Source organism: Neolamprologus brichardi, chromosome 4 (genome assembly GCF_056152115.1).
Source record: "Neolamprologus brichardi isolate AB-2024 chromosome 4, ASM5615211v1, whole genome shotgun sequence".
NCBI lineage: Eukaryota > Metazoa > Chordata > Actinopteri > Cichliformes > Cichlidae > Neolamprologus > Neolamprologus brichardi.
In genome coordinates, this window is record NC_142107.1 from 11,977,342 (window position 1) to 11,993,837 (window position 16,496).

Sequence of the window (16,496 nt, forward strand, 5' to 3'; positions counted from 1 at the left end):
GGCTGCTTGACTGACCTAAAAACTTGCTTCTCTCTCTTTCTGTGTGTGTGTGTGTGTGTGTGTGTGTGTTATAGTATTTCTAAATTATAGTATTTTTGCTTTTCATAGTATTTCTTCTAAATTATAGTATTTCTGCTTTTTATAGTATTTCTGCTTTTTATAGGATTTGTGCTTAATATAGTATTTCTGCTAAATTATAGTATTTCTGCTTTTTATAGTATTTCTGCTAAATTATAGGATTTGTGCTTTTTATAGTATTTCTGCTTTTTATAGTATTTGAGGTTAATATAGTATTTCTGCTTTTAATGGGATTTGTGCTTAATATAGTATTTCTGCTTTTTATAGTATTTGTACTTAATATAGTATTTGTGCTTAATATAGTATTTCTGCTTTTTATAGTACTTGTACTTAATATAGTATTTGTGCTTAATATAGTATTTCTGCTAAATTATAGTATTTCTGCGTTTTATAGTATTTCTGCTTAATATAATATTTCTGCTTAATATAGTATTTCTGCTTTTTATACTATTTCTGCTTTTTATAGTATTTCTGCTTTTTATACTATTTCTGCTTAATATAGTATTTCTGCTAAATTATAGTATTTCTGCTTTTTATAGTATTTCTGCTTAATATAGTATTTGTGCTTAATATAGTATTTCTGCTAAATTATAGTATTTCTGCTGAGTTATAGGATTTCTACCAAATCATAGTATTTCTACCAAATCATAGTATTTCTGCTAAATCATAGTATTTCTGCTATTTTTTGGCATTTGTGATGAATACAGTATTTCTGCTAAAACATAGAATTTCTTCTATTTTATAGGATTTGTGCTGAATATAGTATTTATGCTTAATTATAGTATTTCTGCTAAAACATAGCATTTCTACTAAATGTAGTATTTCTGATCAATTATAGTATGTCTACCAAATCATAATATATCTGACACAAGCAGCATCTATGTGATTGTGTGTGTGTGTGAAATCTAATATACTAGATTTCTAAAAAAAAATCTAGTATATTAATATTTAAATTTACATATATTTTTTCACATTTTCAATGCCAATTTTGTGTAATGACGGAGTTTCCCACTACCCGTGAATGTCTCTTTTTTACGTCTCCTGCTGACTCCTGAATCTCCGCCCACTCTCTGGTCGATCCCTGCCGGTAAGCGCTGCTACTCTGTCTCTCTTCTCTGAAATGAAATGTCTATAAGCTGTTTGAGTGATTTACTGAGTTGTTGTTTGTGACTTATAAAGCCAGTCGAAGTATAAGTCATGTTGAAGTAACACAATGGCTGCTTTGTTAGTGAAACGTTGTAATTTTAGTATTTAAAAGAAGTTTTTGGTAAGCTAGCCCTAACAACCAAGTGCTAACGCCTAGCCTAGCTCCTAGAGGCCCAGTGTGAAATTAATATGGTTCATTTGATTGTTTAATACAGTTAATGTGTTGTATTTGTTTCATTCGGTGTGTTAGTGTTTCTGAGTCTCTTAGGGAAGCTCAAGTTACTTCTCCTCTTCACAAGTCAGTCAGTTAAAACGGCCTCATTCTTTAGGTTGTAATGTAATGAGCCGCCATTTTAGAACCACTGATTAGCTGCTGAAGCAGCAGGGCCGGCAACTTCAAAGGAGCCATTTTACCGCCTCTGACTGAAAGGCGGGAGAAAAAGAGTCACGTGCCTGTGCGCGTGTGTTTGTGTTGTGGGTTATATAACAGAAGGGAGAGAGAGAGTGAGGATAAAACACATAATATAAGAAAATAACATTTCTTAACAAGAAGAAGTTGTTTTTAATTAATCAATTTTAGTTTTTTAGTTAAATTTTAAGAACTGTTTAACAAACACTTGTTTGTGCAGTTTTTTTTTTTTTTAATATATCCAACACCTGCAGCTCTGTTTAACTTCTCACTTTGTGAAAAATTAATGAAATATAGGCCACCTTCAAATAAATAAAATGCAGCAGTGCACCATTAATATTATAAATATGATATGTAGATATTTAAAACAACAGCATATTAAATGATACTAAATGATACTGTGTGCAGATAATATCTTTAGGAAGCAGAATTTGAATGCAGACCAACTCAAATGTTGAAGCCTACAAATATATCATCCAAGCTTTCATTTATGATTGCTCATGCTTTGAAATTGTGATGTCAGAATTTGATAAAGTGTGCAGTGCTAGGTGTAGCAAATCATTGCTTATTAAATCTATTGTGTTATCTAATAGCACCAAACTAATAGAGCTATCACATAACTGAGAAACTTGTGTGGTTTATTGCAAACGGATGAAACCACATTTTACCTTAATGAAGACAGTAATCTTTAATAAGGTGTAGAAAAAAGAGGTGAGTTGTTTTTTGCTGTGGTAAACAAAGAAGTGTACTGAATCTTTTGGACTACACAGAGTGATGCAGTATTGACTGTGATGCTGATTTGAGTTGTCTCATTCTGTGTTTTTGTGCTTTGTCTTTTGTTACACAGAGTGAAAGAGATCTTTGGTTTTGCCTTTGCTGGTAAGTAAACAGTGATTGTAACTGAAGCAGTATGAACCTGGCATTGCGTAGCACATTTGGCAACTTACATACAGTAGTATGACTTTTTGTGATATGTTTCCATTTACTGATGGGCAAAAACACAAAGTCAGGATTTATTACGTGTAGCAGCAAAGCCCCCACACAGAAACTCTGACTGTCCCTGAAAATGTCCCTGAAGTTTAATAGCCCATTTATGTATGATATCAATTTCTTATGGCTTATCAAATCCAAACATAGCTAAATGTCAGTTGTTCATTTTCTCCTTATGTTTGTGGATTTAAGTAGCAGACAAAACAATTAAAGTGTTTTAGGGGAGTCAGTATAAGTGGTTGCTCAAACACTTAAGAGCTGCACAGGTATTGATCTATATTGTCTCTCAAATTCTGCTGATGTATTACATTAAAGTCAGAACACTGTAGAAGTATTTTGCCTGACTCGGTATAATTAATAGCTTTAACAGTTAAGCAATAATAAAAACGAAGAGAACCAGAGGTGTGAGTGGACATTGTTAGGTACATTACAGCCATTGTGTCGAATTAGTTTATTACTTATTTAGTGAATATAATGTGTTTTAAAATTAAATAGAAATGTTGCCAAAAAGGGACAATTTTAAGTAGGTGGCCTGAAACTCTCTGCTCTAACCTCAGTGTGTTGGTTTTGTTGGACCATATAATATTTACAGTAAGTGATTGTAGCAGCACATCTTGGTGTAAGTTTATAGACTCTGTTTGTTTTTATTGTGTTAATAGAATTTGAATTCAGGCCATTCAAATTCTATTCCAACATACATAAATATTCCTAGCAACTGGTACAATGAAAGGAATTTTAAGTTTAATATTTTAAGACATTTCATTTCACAAAACATTCTGCACCTCTGTTATTGTAACATGTCAGTATTTACATGTATTTTAGGATTTGCATATTCATATCAGACTAACCAAAACATGATGAGGTTTTCTGTTGCTTCTGATTAAAATAATTACTTTGTATTTAATGTTTTTAACCTGAAAGGACATTAAAAGTTTTGGTTTTTCACACTTTATTAGCTCTGACCTGTTGTAGAAAATGTTGGAGCCACAAGGCTTCTGTGTAGGAAATATTTGGTGTGTCCTGCACTTGTGCCAACAAATGTTGGTGCCTGTTCTTTGCATTTCTGTAGTAATAATGCTTTTATTACACTATTACACTACTATAGCCATGTGAGACACTGCAGTTCAATTATCTCCTCTTTAGACTACAGTAAACTTAAAAAAGCTTAAAGTAATTGAGGATTTTACTAGTTAATTTGTGTCACAGTAAATTGAATTGTGTGTGAAGAGGCTCAACAGTCTGAATCATCAAACAGTGATCTGATGAATTGTTTCTTTTCTCTAGACTGCTGATCTGATTGTCTCAAGTCTGGTAAGTAAAGGTTTTTCTGAGGTGCAGTGCTGGGAAATGTTTCTCATTTTAGGAGATTCAGTTTAGTGCAGTGAGTGAGCACAGATATTGGTGATCATCAAAAGTCATCAAATCCTAGAAAAATCTGTGTAAACATTTCCAGACCTACAGAGGTCGGTAGGTTATTGTAGCAGCACATATTATTTCACATTAGAGCAGCTCATGAACAGCAGTTTAGGTACAATTAAGTCTTCAAGTAGGGCCTTGTGGATTTCAAAGCTTCTTTCCCTTCATTAAATTAAGTCACTGTCTGAAAACTGCTCTTTGAATTAGTCTTTTAATTAAAGATTTTGTTGATGACTGGAAAAAATCAAAAGCACAGATACAGCACTCATTTCTGTATTTTATGATTAAATGATCTACAAAGAAATTATCATCATACTACATTTTTAATTAGGCCTTTAAATCGGACATTATAAGTACGTCCTAGATTTAGTGGAGTGCTTATGGCTGTGTATTAAACATACCCCAAATGTGACTGAAATATGTAGAAACTGCTTTGTAGGAACCATCCATCTCCAAATTTCTCATTTTGCCAAAAGTCATACTGAATAAAGTATTGTTTACTTTTATGATGTACTGTTGTCCCAGGTAAATACACACAGAAACAGTGATTTGAGAACTTTGGGAACCTGTGATGTGGCATAAATTTTAAGTAGGTGGCCTGAAACTCTCTGCTCTAACCTCAGTGTGTTGGTTTTGTTGGACCATATAATATTTACAGTACGTTATTGTAGCAGCACATCTTGGTGTAAGTTTATGGACTCTGTTTGTTTTTATTGTGTTAATAGAATTTGAATTCAGGCCACCTCAAATGTTAAAACCTACAAACTATATCCATACAAGCTATCATTTGTGATTGTTGCCTACTTCTAAATTGTGACATCACCATTTGATAAAGTGTGCAGTGCTAGGTGTTGCAAATCATTGGTCTACTCTCTTAAGTAATCGAACCTAAATTTTGGAGCATTACATGAATCAGAAACTTGTGTGGCTTATTGCAAATGAATAAAACTACATATTACCTTTATGAAGATGATAATCTTTAAAGAAAAACAGAGGAGAGTTGTTGTTTGTATTCCAGCTGTGGTAAACAAAGAAGTTTCTGGGATCTTTTTGACTACAGAGAGTGATGCAGTATTGACTCTAATGCTGATTGGAGTTGTCTGATCCTGTATTTTTGTTCTTTGTCTTTTGTTACACAGAGTGAACAGATCTTTGGTTTTGTCTTTGCTGGTAAGTAGACAGTAATGGTAATGTTTAGTAATTTACTTGTGTCATCTTTCCATTCACTCATGGGCAAAAACAAATAGTCAGGATTTAGAATCTGTAGCAGCAAAGCCCCCACACAGGACCACTGACTGCCCCTGAAAATGTCAATGAAGTTTAATAGCCCATTTTTCTCTGATTTTAATTTTTGATGGCTTATCAAGTCCAAACATAGTTAAATGTCAGAGATATCTTTATGCAGTTGTTTGATTTCTCCTTATGTTTGTGGATTTAAGTATCAAACAAAACTATAAAAGTGCTTTAGGTAAGTATAGGTGGTACCTTAAACACTTAAGAGCACCACAGCTATCGATTTTTATTGTCTCTTTCATTCCACTTATGAATTAGCATGAAGTCGAAACACTAGAAGTATTTTGCCTGAGTGACTGTAAGTGATAGCTTAAACGCTTAAGCAATAATAAAATGTAAGAGAAGTACAGTTGTGAGTAGGTATATTAAAGCCAATGTTTTAAAATTAAATATAAATGTTGCCAAAAAGGGATATACTGCAAAACATAAATATTGCTAGCAACAAATACAATGGAATGACTTTTTAGCGTAATATTTTAAGAAATTTTCATTAGAAAATTGGTGTGCCACTGTTGTTGTTGAGGTTTTCTGTTGCTTCTGATTTAAATAATTAATTTGTATTCAACATTTTTAATCTGAAATGAGATTAAAAGTTGTCGTTCTTCACATGTTATTAGAACTGACTTGTGATAGAAAATGTTGGAGCCACAAAGCTTCTGTGTATAAAAATATTTGGTATATCCTGCATTTGTGCCAACAAATATTGGTGCCTACTCTTTGCAATTCTGTAGTATGAATGTTTTTATTAACATGTTAACATGTTATTAAACATGCCATCTGAGACTCTGCAATTAAATTCAGCTCATAAAGCCTTAAATAAATTGAGAATTTTACTAGTTAATTTATGTCACAGTAAATTGGATTGTGTGTGAAGAGGCTCAACAGTCTGAATCATCAAACAGTGATCTGATGAATTGTTTCCTTTCTCTAGACTGCTGATCTGATCGTCTCAAGTCTGGTAAGTAAAGGTTTGTCTGAGGTGCAGTGCTGGGAAATGTTTCTCATTATAGGAGATTCAGTTTAGTGCAGTGAGTCAGCACAGCTCTTGGCAATCATCAAATCCTAGAAAAGTCTATGTAAATATTTCCAGACTTACAGATCTCTCTTATCATCATACTACATTTTTAATTAGGCCCTAATATCGGCCATGCTAAGTTTATTGTAGATTTAGCGGAGTGTGTATTAAACATGCCCCATATTTGACTGAAAAATGTAGAAACTGCTGTATAGGAGTCATCTGTCTCCAAATTTTTCATTTTGCCAAAAGTCATACTGAGTAAATTATTTTTTACTTTTATGTTAACGGCTCCCCAGACATTATGATATACTGTTGTACCAGGTAAGTACACACAGAAACGGGAATTTGAGACCTTTGGGCATTTAGGAACATGTGAGTTGAGTGCATGTGAAGTGTTTAAAGCAGGTGGTCTGAAACTGTCTGCTCTAACTTCATTGTGTGGGTTTAGCTTGACCATATAATGTTTATAGTAAGTTACTGTAGCACCACATCTTGGTTTACAGACTCTGTTTGTTTTTATTGTGTTAATAGAATGCAAAAATGTCCTTAGAAATGTTCCACCACCATATGTTAAACATTTTCATTCAGTTGAATCTAATAATGTACTGTACAACTCTTCAGTGTGTAATGATATATATGTTCTGTATTTTTCGGACTGTAAGGCGTACTAAATTCTAAGGCACATTAAGCCAAACAAAACAGATAAGTCAAACTTTATTCAACTCATTTACAATAACTCTCAAAATTGTTCAGTTGTAAGACATAAAATACAGAACAATACACTCACTTTTCAGGATTTGTGGATTGATGAATGTGGATTGATCAGTTTGAAATCTGCTTCATAAGCATGGCTCTCAACAGGTGCTAGGCCCTTATACACACACACCATATTATGTTGAAGCACAGTACGAATTACTCTACGAGGGTGCTGACTATGGTAGCCATGCTCCGACAATACATCAAGTGGTGCGGCTTTGTAGCTTACCATAGTCATACTAAAACATTTGACAGATTTTTGAGTGCCGTGTACCACATAGAATTGGTTTGAAATCAGTAAGCACAACCATACATAAGGTGCACTGTCTATTTTTGAGAAAATTAAAGGCTTTTAAGTGTGCCTTATAGTCTGAAAAATACGGTAAAGCCAGGTTTATTGGAAGTGTGTCTAATTCCACTTTCTTTCTGTCTTACAGGTGACCTGCTGGCGAAAACCCTCTCCCTCTATCATTAACAAGCAATTCAGTCTGTCCTATCACTCTCCCTCTCCCTGCTCCATCTTTTTTGACAAGCCATTCTATCTTCTATCATTCTCCGCCATGAACTCTATCTAATTTGACAAGCTTGAACCTGAGTTGAAACGCAATCCTGTGACTTGAAATCAAGTTTTACCAGAATCTAAGTTTTTGGAATTGAAGTTACCAGAACTTCGTCAATCTGTATTCAGAATTCTGAGAGATCTCCGCTCTCACTGCTCCATCTTTCCTGTCGTTAAACTCTCTCACATCCAGTCATTTTGCTGGAAATCACAAGTAGAAAGTTAAAATTACAGTAGTAGAATTACAGTACAGTAGAACTCACAGTAGAAACTACTTACACAGCCCTACATTTGTCATTTTAATTTTGCATTACACTTTGGAATAAACATTGATTGGCTGTTTGGCTTAGAGGTGCAATTACTTTGATAAATTATATAAAATATACACCTCTTCTTAAAGGTTTATTTGTAATAAGACAATCTGGTTATTTTGTAATTTATACATACAGACTGCTGTATTTACATAAATATTAAATTAGATTCAAATACATTTTTCAAGTCTGTTTCATTGACTATAACATTTGACTACAAGTTTAAACTATTATTATTTAAGGACAAACCCTTTTTTTGTCACTCAGTGTAAGTATTCAGTTACAATTGTCATCTAGAGGCTGCCCTGAGAACCCAGACTTCCTGTTTCCTGACTGCTGCAGAACATCCAGCTGAAGAATCCTCATCGCCTGTCATCTGATCACCACACCATCACAGCTCCTTATATTTGCTTTAAATTTTAGATATCTGAAAGATTTACACAAAGTCTACTTCAAAGCTAAGAGTTTTATTATAGCCTGTTGATTGTTGAGATTTATTCTGCATATTACTTTACAGAAGTATAGACCTATTTATTAACCAGTCTGGTTAAAAAAAATAGAAGTAATAATATACAGTTTTTGAAAAAGCTACAATAAAACTGTTTTTAAAGAACTTTCACTAACCTTTATATTGAGTTTGAATTTAAGTCAGCCTTTTACATTAATTACATAGTTATAAGAACACTTTACCATTTGTATAGATTTACATTTCTCCATTTGATAGAAACTTGAGGAGTCATTTGTTTTTCAGTGTTTACTGGTTGAGTTTTGTTTACATTTGTGTATAAATACATATAAGGGCCAGTGTGTACTTGCACAAAATGCCAAGGAAAGGTCAAAGGTCACAGTCCCAGAAGCTTAGATGGCAAAAGGAGAAGGAACAGGTAAATGTTTCTCAGACCGGTGAGCAGGTAAAGGTGTCTGTTACAACTATTCCCAGTCCAGAAGTGCAGAGCAGCGTTCAGACAGCCGCAGTGTCTTATGCAGATGTGGTAAAGAGAGGTGTTTGCTCATCATCTGTGCCAAATGCTAAAGTACAGCAGATAATCCAGACTGAACCCCAGGTAACTGTGCAAACGCAGCATGATGGAGAAGCTCCAGGACCATCTCATGTACAGGTTACAAACAGTGAAAGTCGTCCACCAGTGAGTAACATCTGTGCGTCCCGAAGCCAGGCTTCTCCTAGATATGGAAAGTACCGGAATCAGCAATGCATGGCGAACAGTTTGGTTTTCCTGTCATTCTTACACGAGGATGAATTCATTACCAGAGCAGATCTAAACCGTGTGTTGGACAAAGGCCATGTCGTGTATTCAGACGCCAGAAAGAGGTTTGTGAACAGCGTGTTTCTAGCCTGTGATGAGCTTCCCACAGTGGTCACCAGCCGCAGACAAGAGTATCAAGTGGACATGTCTCAGTTTGCTCGTTATGGCACATTTGATGGTACAGATCATCTTCCGAGCCTTGAACAGGGACTACAGTGTTTGGCTTCAGAGTTTCGCTACGCTTTGCTAGTCATGGGAGGAACAGTCATCGCAGTTTGCAGGCTGACTTCAGGTGAATACGCATACTTTGACCCTCACCCACGTAAGTCTACAGGAATGCCATTGTCACTAAGTGTAAGTGGTGGAACTGCAGTTATGTTAAAATTCACACGTCTTAATGACATGATTGACAGGATCAAACATTTGTACCGAATGTTTAGCATCGCACCAACCTGCACTTATGAGCTACAGCCTGTTGAGTTCCACAGTGAAAACGTTGCTGACCAAAGAAATGCTGATGAAAACAGACAAACAGCTTCAACTGTTCCAGCACCAGCTTTAAATGAACCTGAATTTGAAAGAGTGGATTATTCAAATGAGCCAGCTGCTGAGCTGAACAATCGTCCTTCTGATTATTTGGAAATAGAAACCTCTGCATCTTCTGTAAGAGACACTCAGGTAACAAAAGATTCTGTTCCTCAGAATGATTTAAACACTGCTTCCTGTTTAACTAAGACAACAGAGGAACTCTCACATAAACTGTTGAAGCATACTAAACAGCAAAGGAGAAAGATTAGGAGACGACTATTGGTCCAAGAAAAACTACCACAGAGAAAGGAAAATGAGAAAAAGAAAGAAAGACAGATGTACACTTTTGATGAAAGCTTTAAGGCAAAGAAAAAAGATTCTAGTAGAAAGTCTCATGATTCTGATCACAGTAAGAAAAAGAGTGTGTACAAAAATAATCTGTATAAACTCAATGCTACATACAGAGAGAAACAGAGAGAACATTTTAGAAAAATCTAGAGATAGTGCTAAAATTAGAGAGAGAAAAAGAGAACGTGTCATAAGGATGTATAAAGAAGATTCTTCATTCAGAGAAAAGCAGAAGGAACGTATAACAAGAACATATAGAGAATCTCCCATTTTCCGAGAAAAGCAGAAGGAACGTATAACAAGAACATATAGAGAATCTCCCATTTTCCGAGAAAAGCAGAAGGAACGTATAACAAGAACATATAGAGAATCTCCCATTTTCCGAGAAAAGCAGAAGGAACGTATAACAAGAACATATAGAGAATCTCCCATTTTCCGAGAAAAGCAGAAGGAACGTATAACAAGAACATATAGAGAATCTCCCATTTTTCGAGAAAAGCAGAAGGAACGTATGAGAAAAACATATAAAGAATCTTATAGACAATCTCCTATGTTCAAAGAACAGCAGAAGGAACGTATAAGAAGAAATTACAGAACTTGTGCTGGATTCAGAGAGAAACATAAAGCTTACATGAGGTCATATGTATATAATGTATACAAAGAAAGTGTAGAATTTAGACAGAAAAAACAACGTTACATCACTAAGCGTTATGGAGAAGAGAGACAATTTCAGCAACAACACAAGGACAATATGAGAGAACGAATGAGAGTAAAATATTGGAACAGTTTTTCTTTTAGACAGATGCATAATATCAGATGTGCAATGAACATAAAAAGAAAATATCGCCAGATACATCAACAAGCTGAAAGTTTACAGTATCATCCAGATAACAGTATAATGAATGAGGCCATATCTCGTTTCAGATCCAACATTAAGTCAGCACCATCTTATGTTTGTACTGTTTGTCTAAAAGCTTCTTTTCCTAATCAGGTGAAAATCTGCAAAAGAGAAAATTACTCAAAACACCAAACTGTAGCTCAACAGTGTCTAACTGGTAAATTTGTTCATGTGTGTGATGAAGCATGTAATGATCACTGCAGCTTTCCTGTTGAGAGAAAAAAGGAGTATATCTGTCACACGTGTCACAGCTACCTCAAAAGAGGACGCATGCCAAGGCTTGCTGCTGTCAATGGTTTAGAACTGCAGGATATTCCAGCTGAACTGTGTGATCTCAACATTCTGGAGAGACATCTGATTGCCAAATGCATCCCATTTGCTAAGATTATTCCACTTCCAAAGGGCAGACAAAGACTCATACGTGGTAATGTGGTGTGTGTACCATCTGAAGTCCAACAAACAGTTGACTGTTTACCCAGACTCAGAAGCCAATCACAGATAATGAGGATCAAGCTGAAAAGACGACTGTGCTACAAAGGCCATCAGCTGTTCCAGACTGTCACCTGGTCTAAACTCATTGAAGCTCTGCGTAAACTCAAACAGATTCACCCACAGTACACAGATGTTGTTATCAGAGATGATGCATTGCTTTGTGATCCAACGTTACCTGATGATGACAGCAGTGATGAAGCCAGCATGGGAAGTGATGATTATGATGAAGCAGATCTAATGGAAATTGACAACTATGAAAAAGATGCCCTTTTGTGCGAAAGTGAGTCTGAAAGTGAACAAGCTATTAATATGGCATCCTGTGATGAACAACCAGAGGAACAAAATCCAGATGAACCAGAAAGTGATTTGAACAATGGAGGTTTTGCTCTAGAAAGTTGTCTGCAGCCTGTTGACATTTCAGAAGAGATTCTCTGTTTCACTGATAACACATATTGTGTGGCTCCTGCAGAAAGAAACAATCCTGTTAGCTTTTTCAGAACTCCTCATTTGGAAGCGATGGCATTTCCTGTGCAGTTTCCTACTGGTCAGAATACACTGGACAAAAAGAGACTTCTTAAACTCACACCAAGTGCTTACTTCAAGTCAAGGCTTTTCAACATTGACGCAAGATTTGCTAAAGACACAAATTACCTGTTTTTCTCACAGTTTGTTACTGAAATACATTTGGCTAATTCCAGCATGACAATACAGCTAAGGAAAGGTAAAACTATGACCAAAGATGGACGCAAAATCACATCAGGAATGTTACAAAGTAAGACAGAAGTAGAGAAGCTGGTAAGAAATAAAGATGCAATCAGATTTATGCAGCCACTCAGAGGAACCCCAGCTTACTGGCAGAAAACTACCAAAGATGTATTCAGTATGGTTCGTCAAATAGGAACACCTCAGTTCTTTGTCACTTTCTCTGCTGCTGAGATGAGATGGCCTGAAGTGATTCAAGCAATAAAGAGACAGCAAGGTGAAGAGGTTGATTTTGAAACCCTGGACTGGTCAGAAAAGTGTGAAATCCTAAGATCAAATCCAGTAACCACCATGCGAATGTTTGATAAACGTGTTGAGGCTTTGTTCAGAGATTTGCTTTTTTCTCCTGCACAGCCCCTTGGTGAAATCATTGATTACTTTTACAGAGTAGAGTTCCAGCACAGAGGTAGTCCGCATATACACATGTTGCTGTGGATTCAAGAAAAGGTAGAAGTAGATGTGGACGATGACCAAACGGTCTGTGACTTTGTGGACAGATACATCTCAGCTCAACTCCCTGATCCAGAAAAACAACCTGAACTGCACAAAAAAGTCACTGAACTACAAAAGCACAGCAAAAACCACACAAAAACATGCTTTAAGAGTGTGAACTCTGGTTGTAGATTTGGGTTTCCAAAACCACCAGCCACAAGAACAATGATTGTGAGACAGGATGAGGATTCAGACACTGAAGCTGCAAAAGCCAAACTCAGACCTTTGATGAACCTGCTGAAGGAACCTGAAGCTGCTTCGCTCACCATAGAGCAGATTCTGTCACGATGCAACTTGACAATGAATGAGTATGAACAATGTCTGCAGGACATAAACAAGAAAACAGCTCTGATTCTGAAACGTGACCCAAAGGACTGTTGGATCAACAATTACAACCCTCACCTGCTTGAAGCCTGGAACGCAAATATAGATGTCTCATTAATTTTGAATGCCTATTCATGTATAGAATACCTCTGTAAATATATAACGAAGAAAGAATCTGGCCTCTCTGAATACCTGAAGACAGTTCTTGATAACTCTGCAAAGAACACGGTCAATGAATGTGATGAAATGAGAGCTGTGATGCAGGCTTACTCAAAAAAGAGAGAAATCAGCGCACAGGAGTGTGTGACTCGAGTCTGTGGCCTAAAAATGAAAAAATGTTCCCGCAGTGTTGTATTTGTACCAACAGATGATAACCCAGTAAAAATGAGTCGCCCCATGAGCTATCTGGAAACCACAACACATGACAGTTGTAATATTTGGATGACAAGTTTGAGTGATAAATACAAATGCAGACCTGAGACACCAGAATATGAGGAAATGTCGCTGGCTGATTTTGCTGCGCTGTGCAGGTTGGTGAGTGGTCCAAATGAAGGAAAAGATGTGCTTCCTCTTCTAAACCAGCTTGGATTTGTACAAAGGCGAAAGAATGATAAACCAGCTATAATCAGGTATTACCACTGTTCACAGGAAAAAGATCCTGAGCAATATTATGGACGACTGTTGAGACTTTACCTTCCACACAGATCAGAGCAGGAACTGAAACCACAAGGGTTCCAAACCTATCAGTCTTTTTACAACTCAGGTTTTGTGCGACTTCCATGTTCAGACCACAGTGAGTCTGTGAAAAGGGTTGTGAAAAGAAATAAAGACAAGTATGAGAAGAACTCTGAGGATATTGAGAGTGCACTGGAAGAGTTTGAACAAAATAGGGATGTTGTGATCGATGAATGGTGCAATCTGGCTCCTGAATCTGAAGTTGTGAGGCTGCAATGTGATGAGAATCTTCCTGAGAGACATGATGATGATGAGAACGAACAGGAGAATGTTCCCGACTACAGTCGTCAGTCTGATGCTGTAACAGAGATCAGAGCCATCAGAGAACAACCTGCAGTCGATCCAGCCGTGGTACGCGTCATGTATCAGAATCTGAACCAGAAGCAGGCCTGCGTGTTCTATGCTATAAGAGACTGGTGTATTCAGCGAGTTTGTGGTTTGAACCCAAATCCATTTTTCTTCTATATCAACGGTGGTGCAGGAACTGGAAAGTCACATCTGATTAAATGTATTCACTCTGAAGCATCAAAGATCCTGAGCAGACTGCCTGCTAATGCAGAAGAAGCTGACATATCAAATCCAACTGTTTTACTGACGTCATTTACCGGGACAGCAGCTTTTTCTATCAATGGCTCTACATTACATTCTCTACTCAAACTACCCAGGAGTCTGAAACCACCCATTCAAGGACTTGGTAACCAACTGGATGAAGTCAGATCTGAGCTGATAAATGCTGAAATTATTGTTATTGATGAGATTTCGATGGTTTCAAAACCCCTTTTTGCTTATGTGGATGCAAGACTGAAACAAATCAAAGGCACTCAGAGACCTTTTGGTGGAATGTCAGTTTTAGCTGTTGGAGATTTTTACCAGCTGCCACCAGTGCGACAGTCTAAACCTCTCTGTGTTTATGATCCAGAACAGATTGACCTATGGCAGGAACATTTTCAGATGATCACTCTAACCGAGATCATGCGTCAGAAAGATGATGTGGCCTTTGCAGAGATGTTGAACAGGATTAGAGTCAAAGAAAAGACAGATGAGCTTTCTCAGTGCGACAGAGATTTGTTGTCACAGGCTGTGACTGCACCAGAAGAATGTCCAACTGAGGTCTTACACATTTATGCCACCAACAAGAATGTGGAATCCCATAACACAGATACCCTGAAGAAGCTTCATTCAAACATCATAATCATCACTGCAGACGATTTCCAGAAGGATAAACGTACAGGCAGAATGGCACGAAGAGACAAACCATTTACAGGTGGGCGAAATGATTTACCCGACACTCTGAACGTTGCTGAAGGAGCTCGAGTGATGCTGACCAGAAACTTGGACACACTAAACGGTTTAGTCAATGGTGCTTTTGGTATACTGGTAAAGGTGGTGAGATCTGAAAATGATGGACACATAATTAAACTGGGCCTCAGAATGGACAACCGGCAGCCTATGAGACACAACCGCAGTTCTAATGCAGCATCTGATGATCTGGTTTACATTGAGAGAGCAGAGGAGAGTCTGAAGTTTAAAGGAGCGGTACGCAGACAGTTTCCTGTAAAGCTAGCATTCGCCTGCACAATTCACAAAACTCAGGGTCTTACAACACAGACAGCTGTAGTTTCAATGAAGAACATTTTTGAACCAGGTATGGCTTATGTTGCTCTCAGCAGGGTGACGTCTCTCAGTGGACTCTATTTACAGGACTTGGATGAGAAAAAGATTTACGCCAATCCTGAGGTAACTGCAGCGCTCCAAACCATGAGACAAGCCAGCGTTGAGGAAATGATGCCTCTTCTTCAGGTCAGAGAAACAGCCAGCAGACTTGACACTCTTACACTGATCCATCACAATACAGAGGGTTTGCCATCTCACATCAGTGACATCAAGAGTCATCATGAAATGTGTTTAGCAGATGTTTTGTGTCTCACAGAGTCTCACCTCCAAGGCTCCTTTGTTGCAGATAGTCTTCATTTGGACGGCTACACAATGTTCAAACGCAACAGACATGTGTCCTACACAAACTTTCCTCACATGGCCAGCAGAAGTGGTGGTGGAGTTGTTGTGTATTTGAGGAATCATTTTCAGGTTCAGGTAAAACAGTATCTGCATAATGTCACTGATCTTGAGTTTTTAGTGTTGAAGGTTCAGGCTCCATTCCCTGCGCTCATTGCGGTTGTGTACAGACCCCCTGACTACAGTTTGACACCGTTCATGCAAAACCTGGTAAGTCTTTTAGATTCACTTGAAATAATGGACTGTCACCCAATAATTGTGTGTGGAGATTTTAATGAGAACCAGTTACAGAGTGGAAGAAAACAGATTCTGGAGCAGTTTCAGTCGAGAGGGTATTCACAGCTGATCACTTCTGCCACTACAGACAAGAACACCCTGCTTGACCTGATTTTTATTTCTCAGCCACAGAAAAGCCTCCATTCAGGTGTTCTGAGAACATATTACAGTTACCACAACCCTGTGTTTTGTGTCCTGTCCTTGAGCCAATCATGAAGTCGTGTGGTGAGTTTTGAAACAATTACAGATCATGTTTGTTACAGAGTTTACTGATTATAGACCATGAAAAAGATTTTTCATTGAAATATCACATTTCTTCATATTGTCTTCCCTACTCTGTCTGTAAGAAGACCCTTTCTTATTGCAATGTTATTAATCATTTCACCA

The 16,496-nt window shown here is 37.0% G+C and overlaps 2 protein-coding genes across 3 annotated transcripts in view; one reads left to right on the top strand and one right to left on the bottom strand.

The window, feature by feature from the left end:
- coro7 (coronin 7) overlaps positions 1-16,496 on the bottom strand; it is a 129,486-nt gene that overhangs the window by 9,290 nt on the left and 103,700 nt on the right. The window lies entirely within an intron of this gene.
- On the top strand, positions 988-16,380 carry LOC148102960 (uncharacterized). Of its 2 annotated transcripts, XM_087839814.1 has the most exons (7): positions 988-1,165; positions 2,481-2,512; positions 3,908-3,934; positions 5,179-5,209; positions 6,264-6,290; positions 7,544-15,356; positions 15,522-16,380. In XM_087839814.1, the coding sequence occupies exons 6-7, from the start codon at positions 10,083-10,085 to the stop codon at positions 16,323-16,325; spliced, it is 6,078 nt and encodes a 2,025-aa protein (XP_087695940.1). In that variant the 5' UTR covers positions 988-1,165; positions 2,481-2,512; positions 3,908-3,934; positions 5,179-5,209; positions 6,264-6,290; positions 7,544-10,082; the 3' UTR covers positions 16,326-16,380. The 2 variants fall into 2 exon arrangements, with proteins under 2 accessions (XP_087695940.1, XP_087695941.1); XM_087839815.1 differs by lacking the exon at positions 15,522-16,380 and having other exon boundaries at positions 990-1,165; positions 7,544-11,368.

Bases quoted from the DNA above. Each gene is read 5' to 3' on its own strand.
- LOC148102960 (XM_087839814.1), top strand. From the start codon at position 10,083: ATGAGAAAAAGAAAGAAAGACAGATGTACACTTTTGATGAAAGCTTTA. The intron at 15,357-15,521 runs GTACGCAGACAG...CTCTATTTACAG, and splicing joins GTCTGAAGTTTAAAGGAGCG to GACTTGGATGAGAAAAAGAT.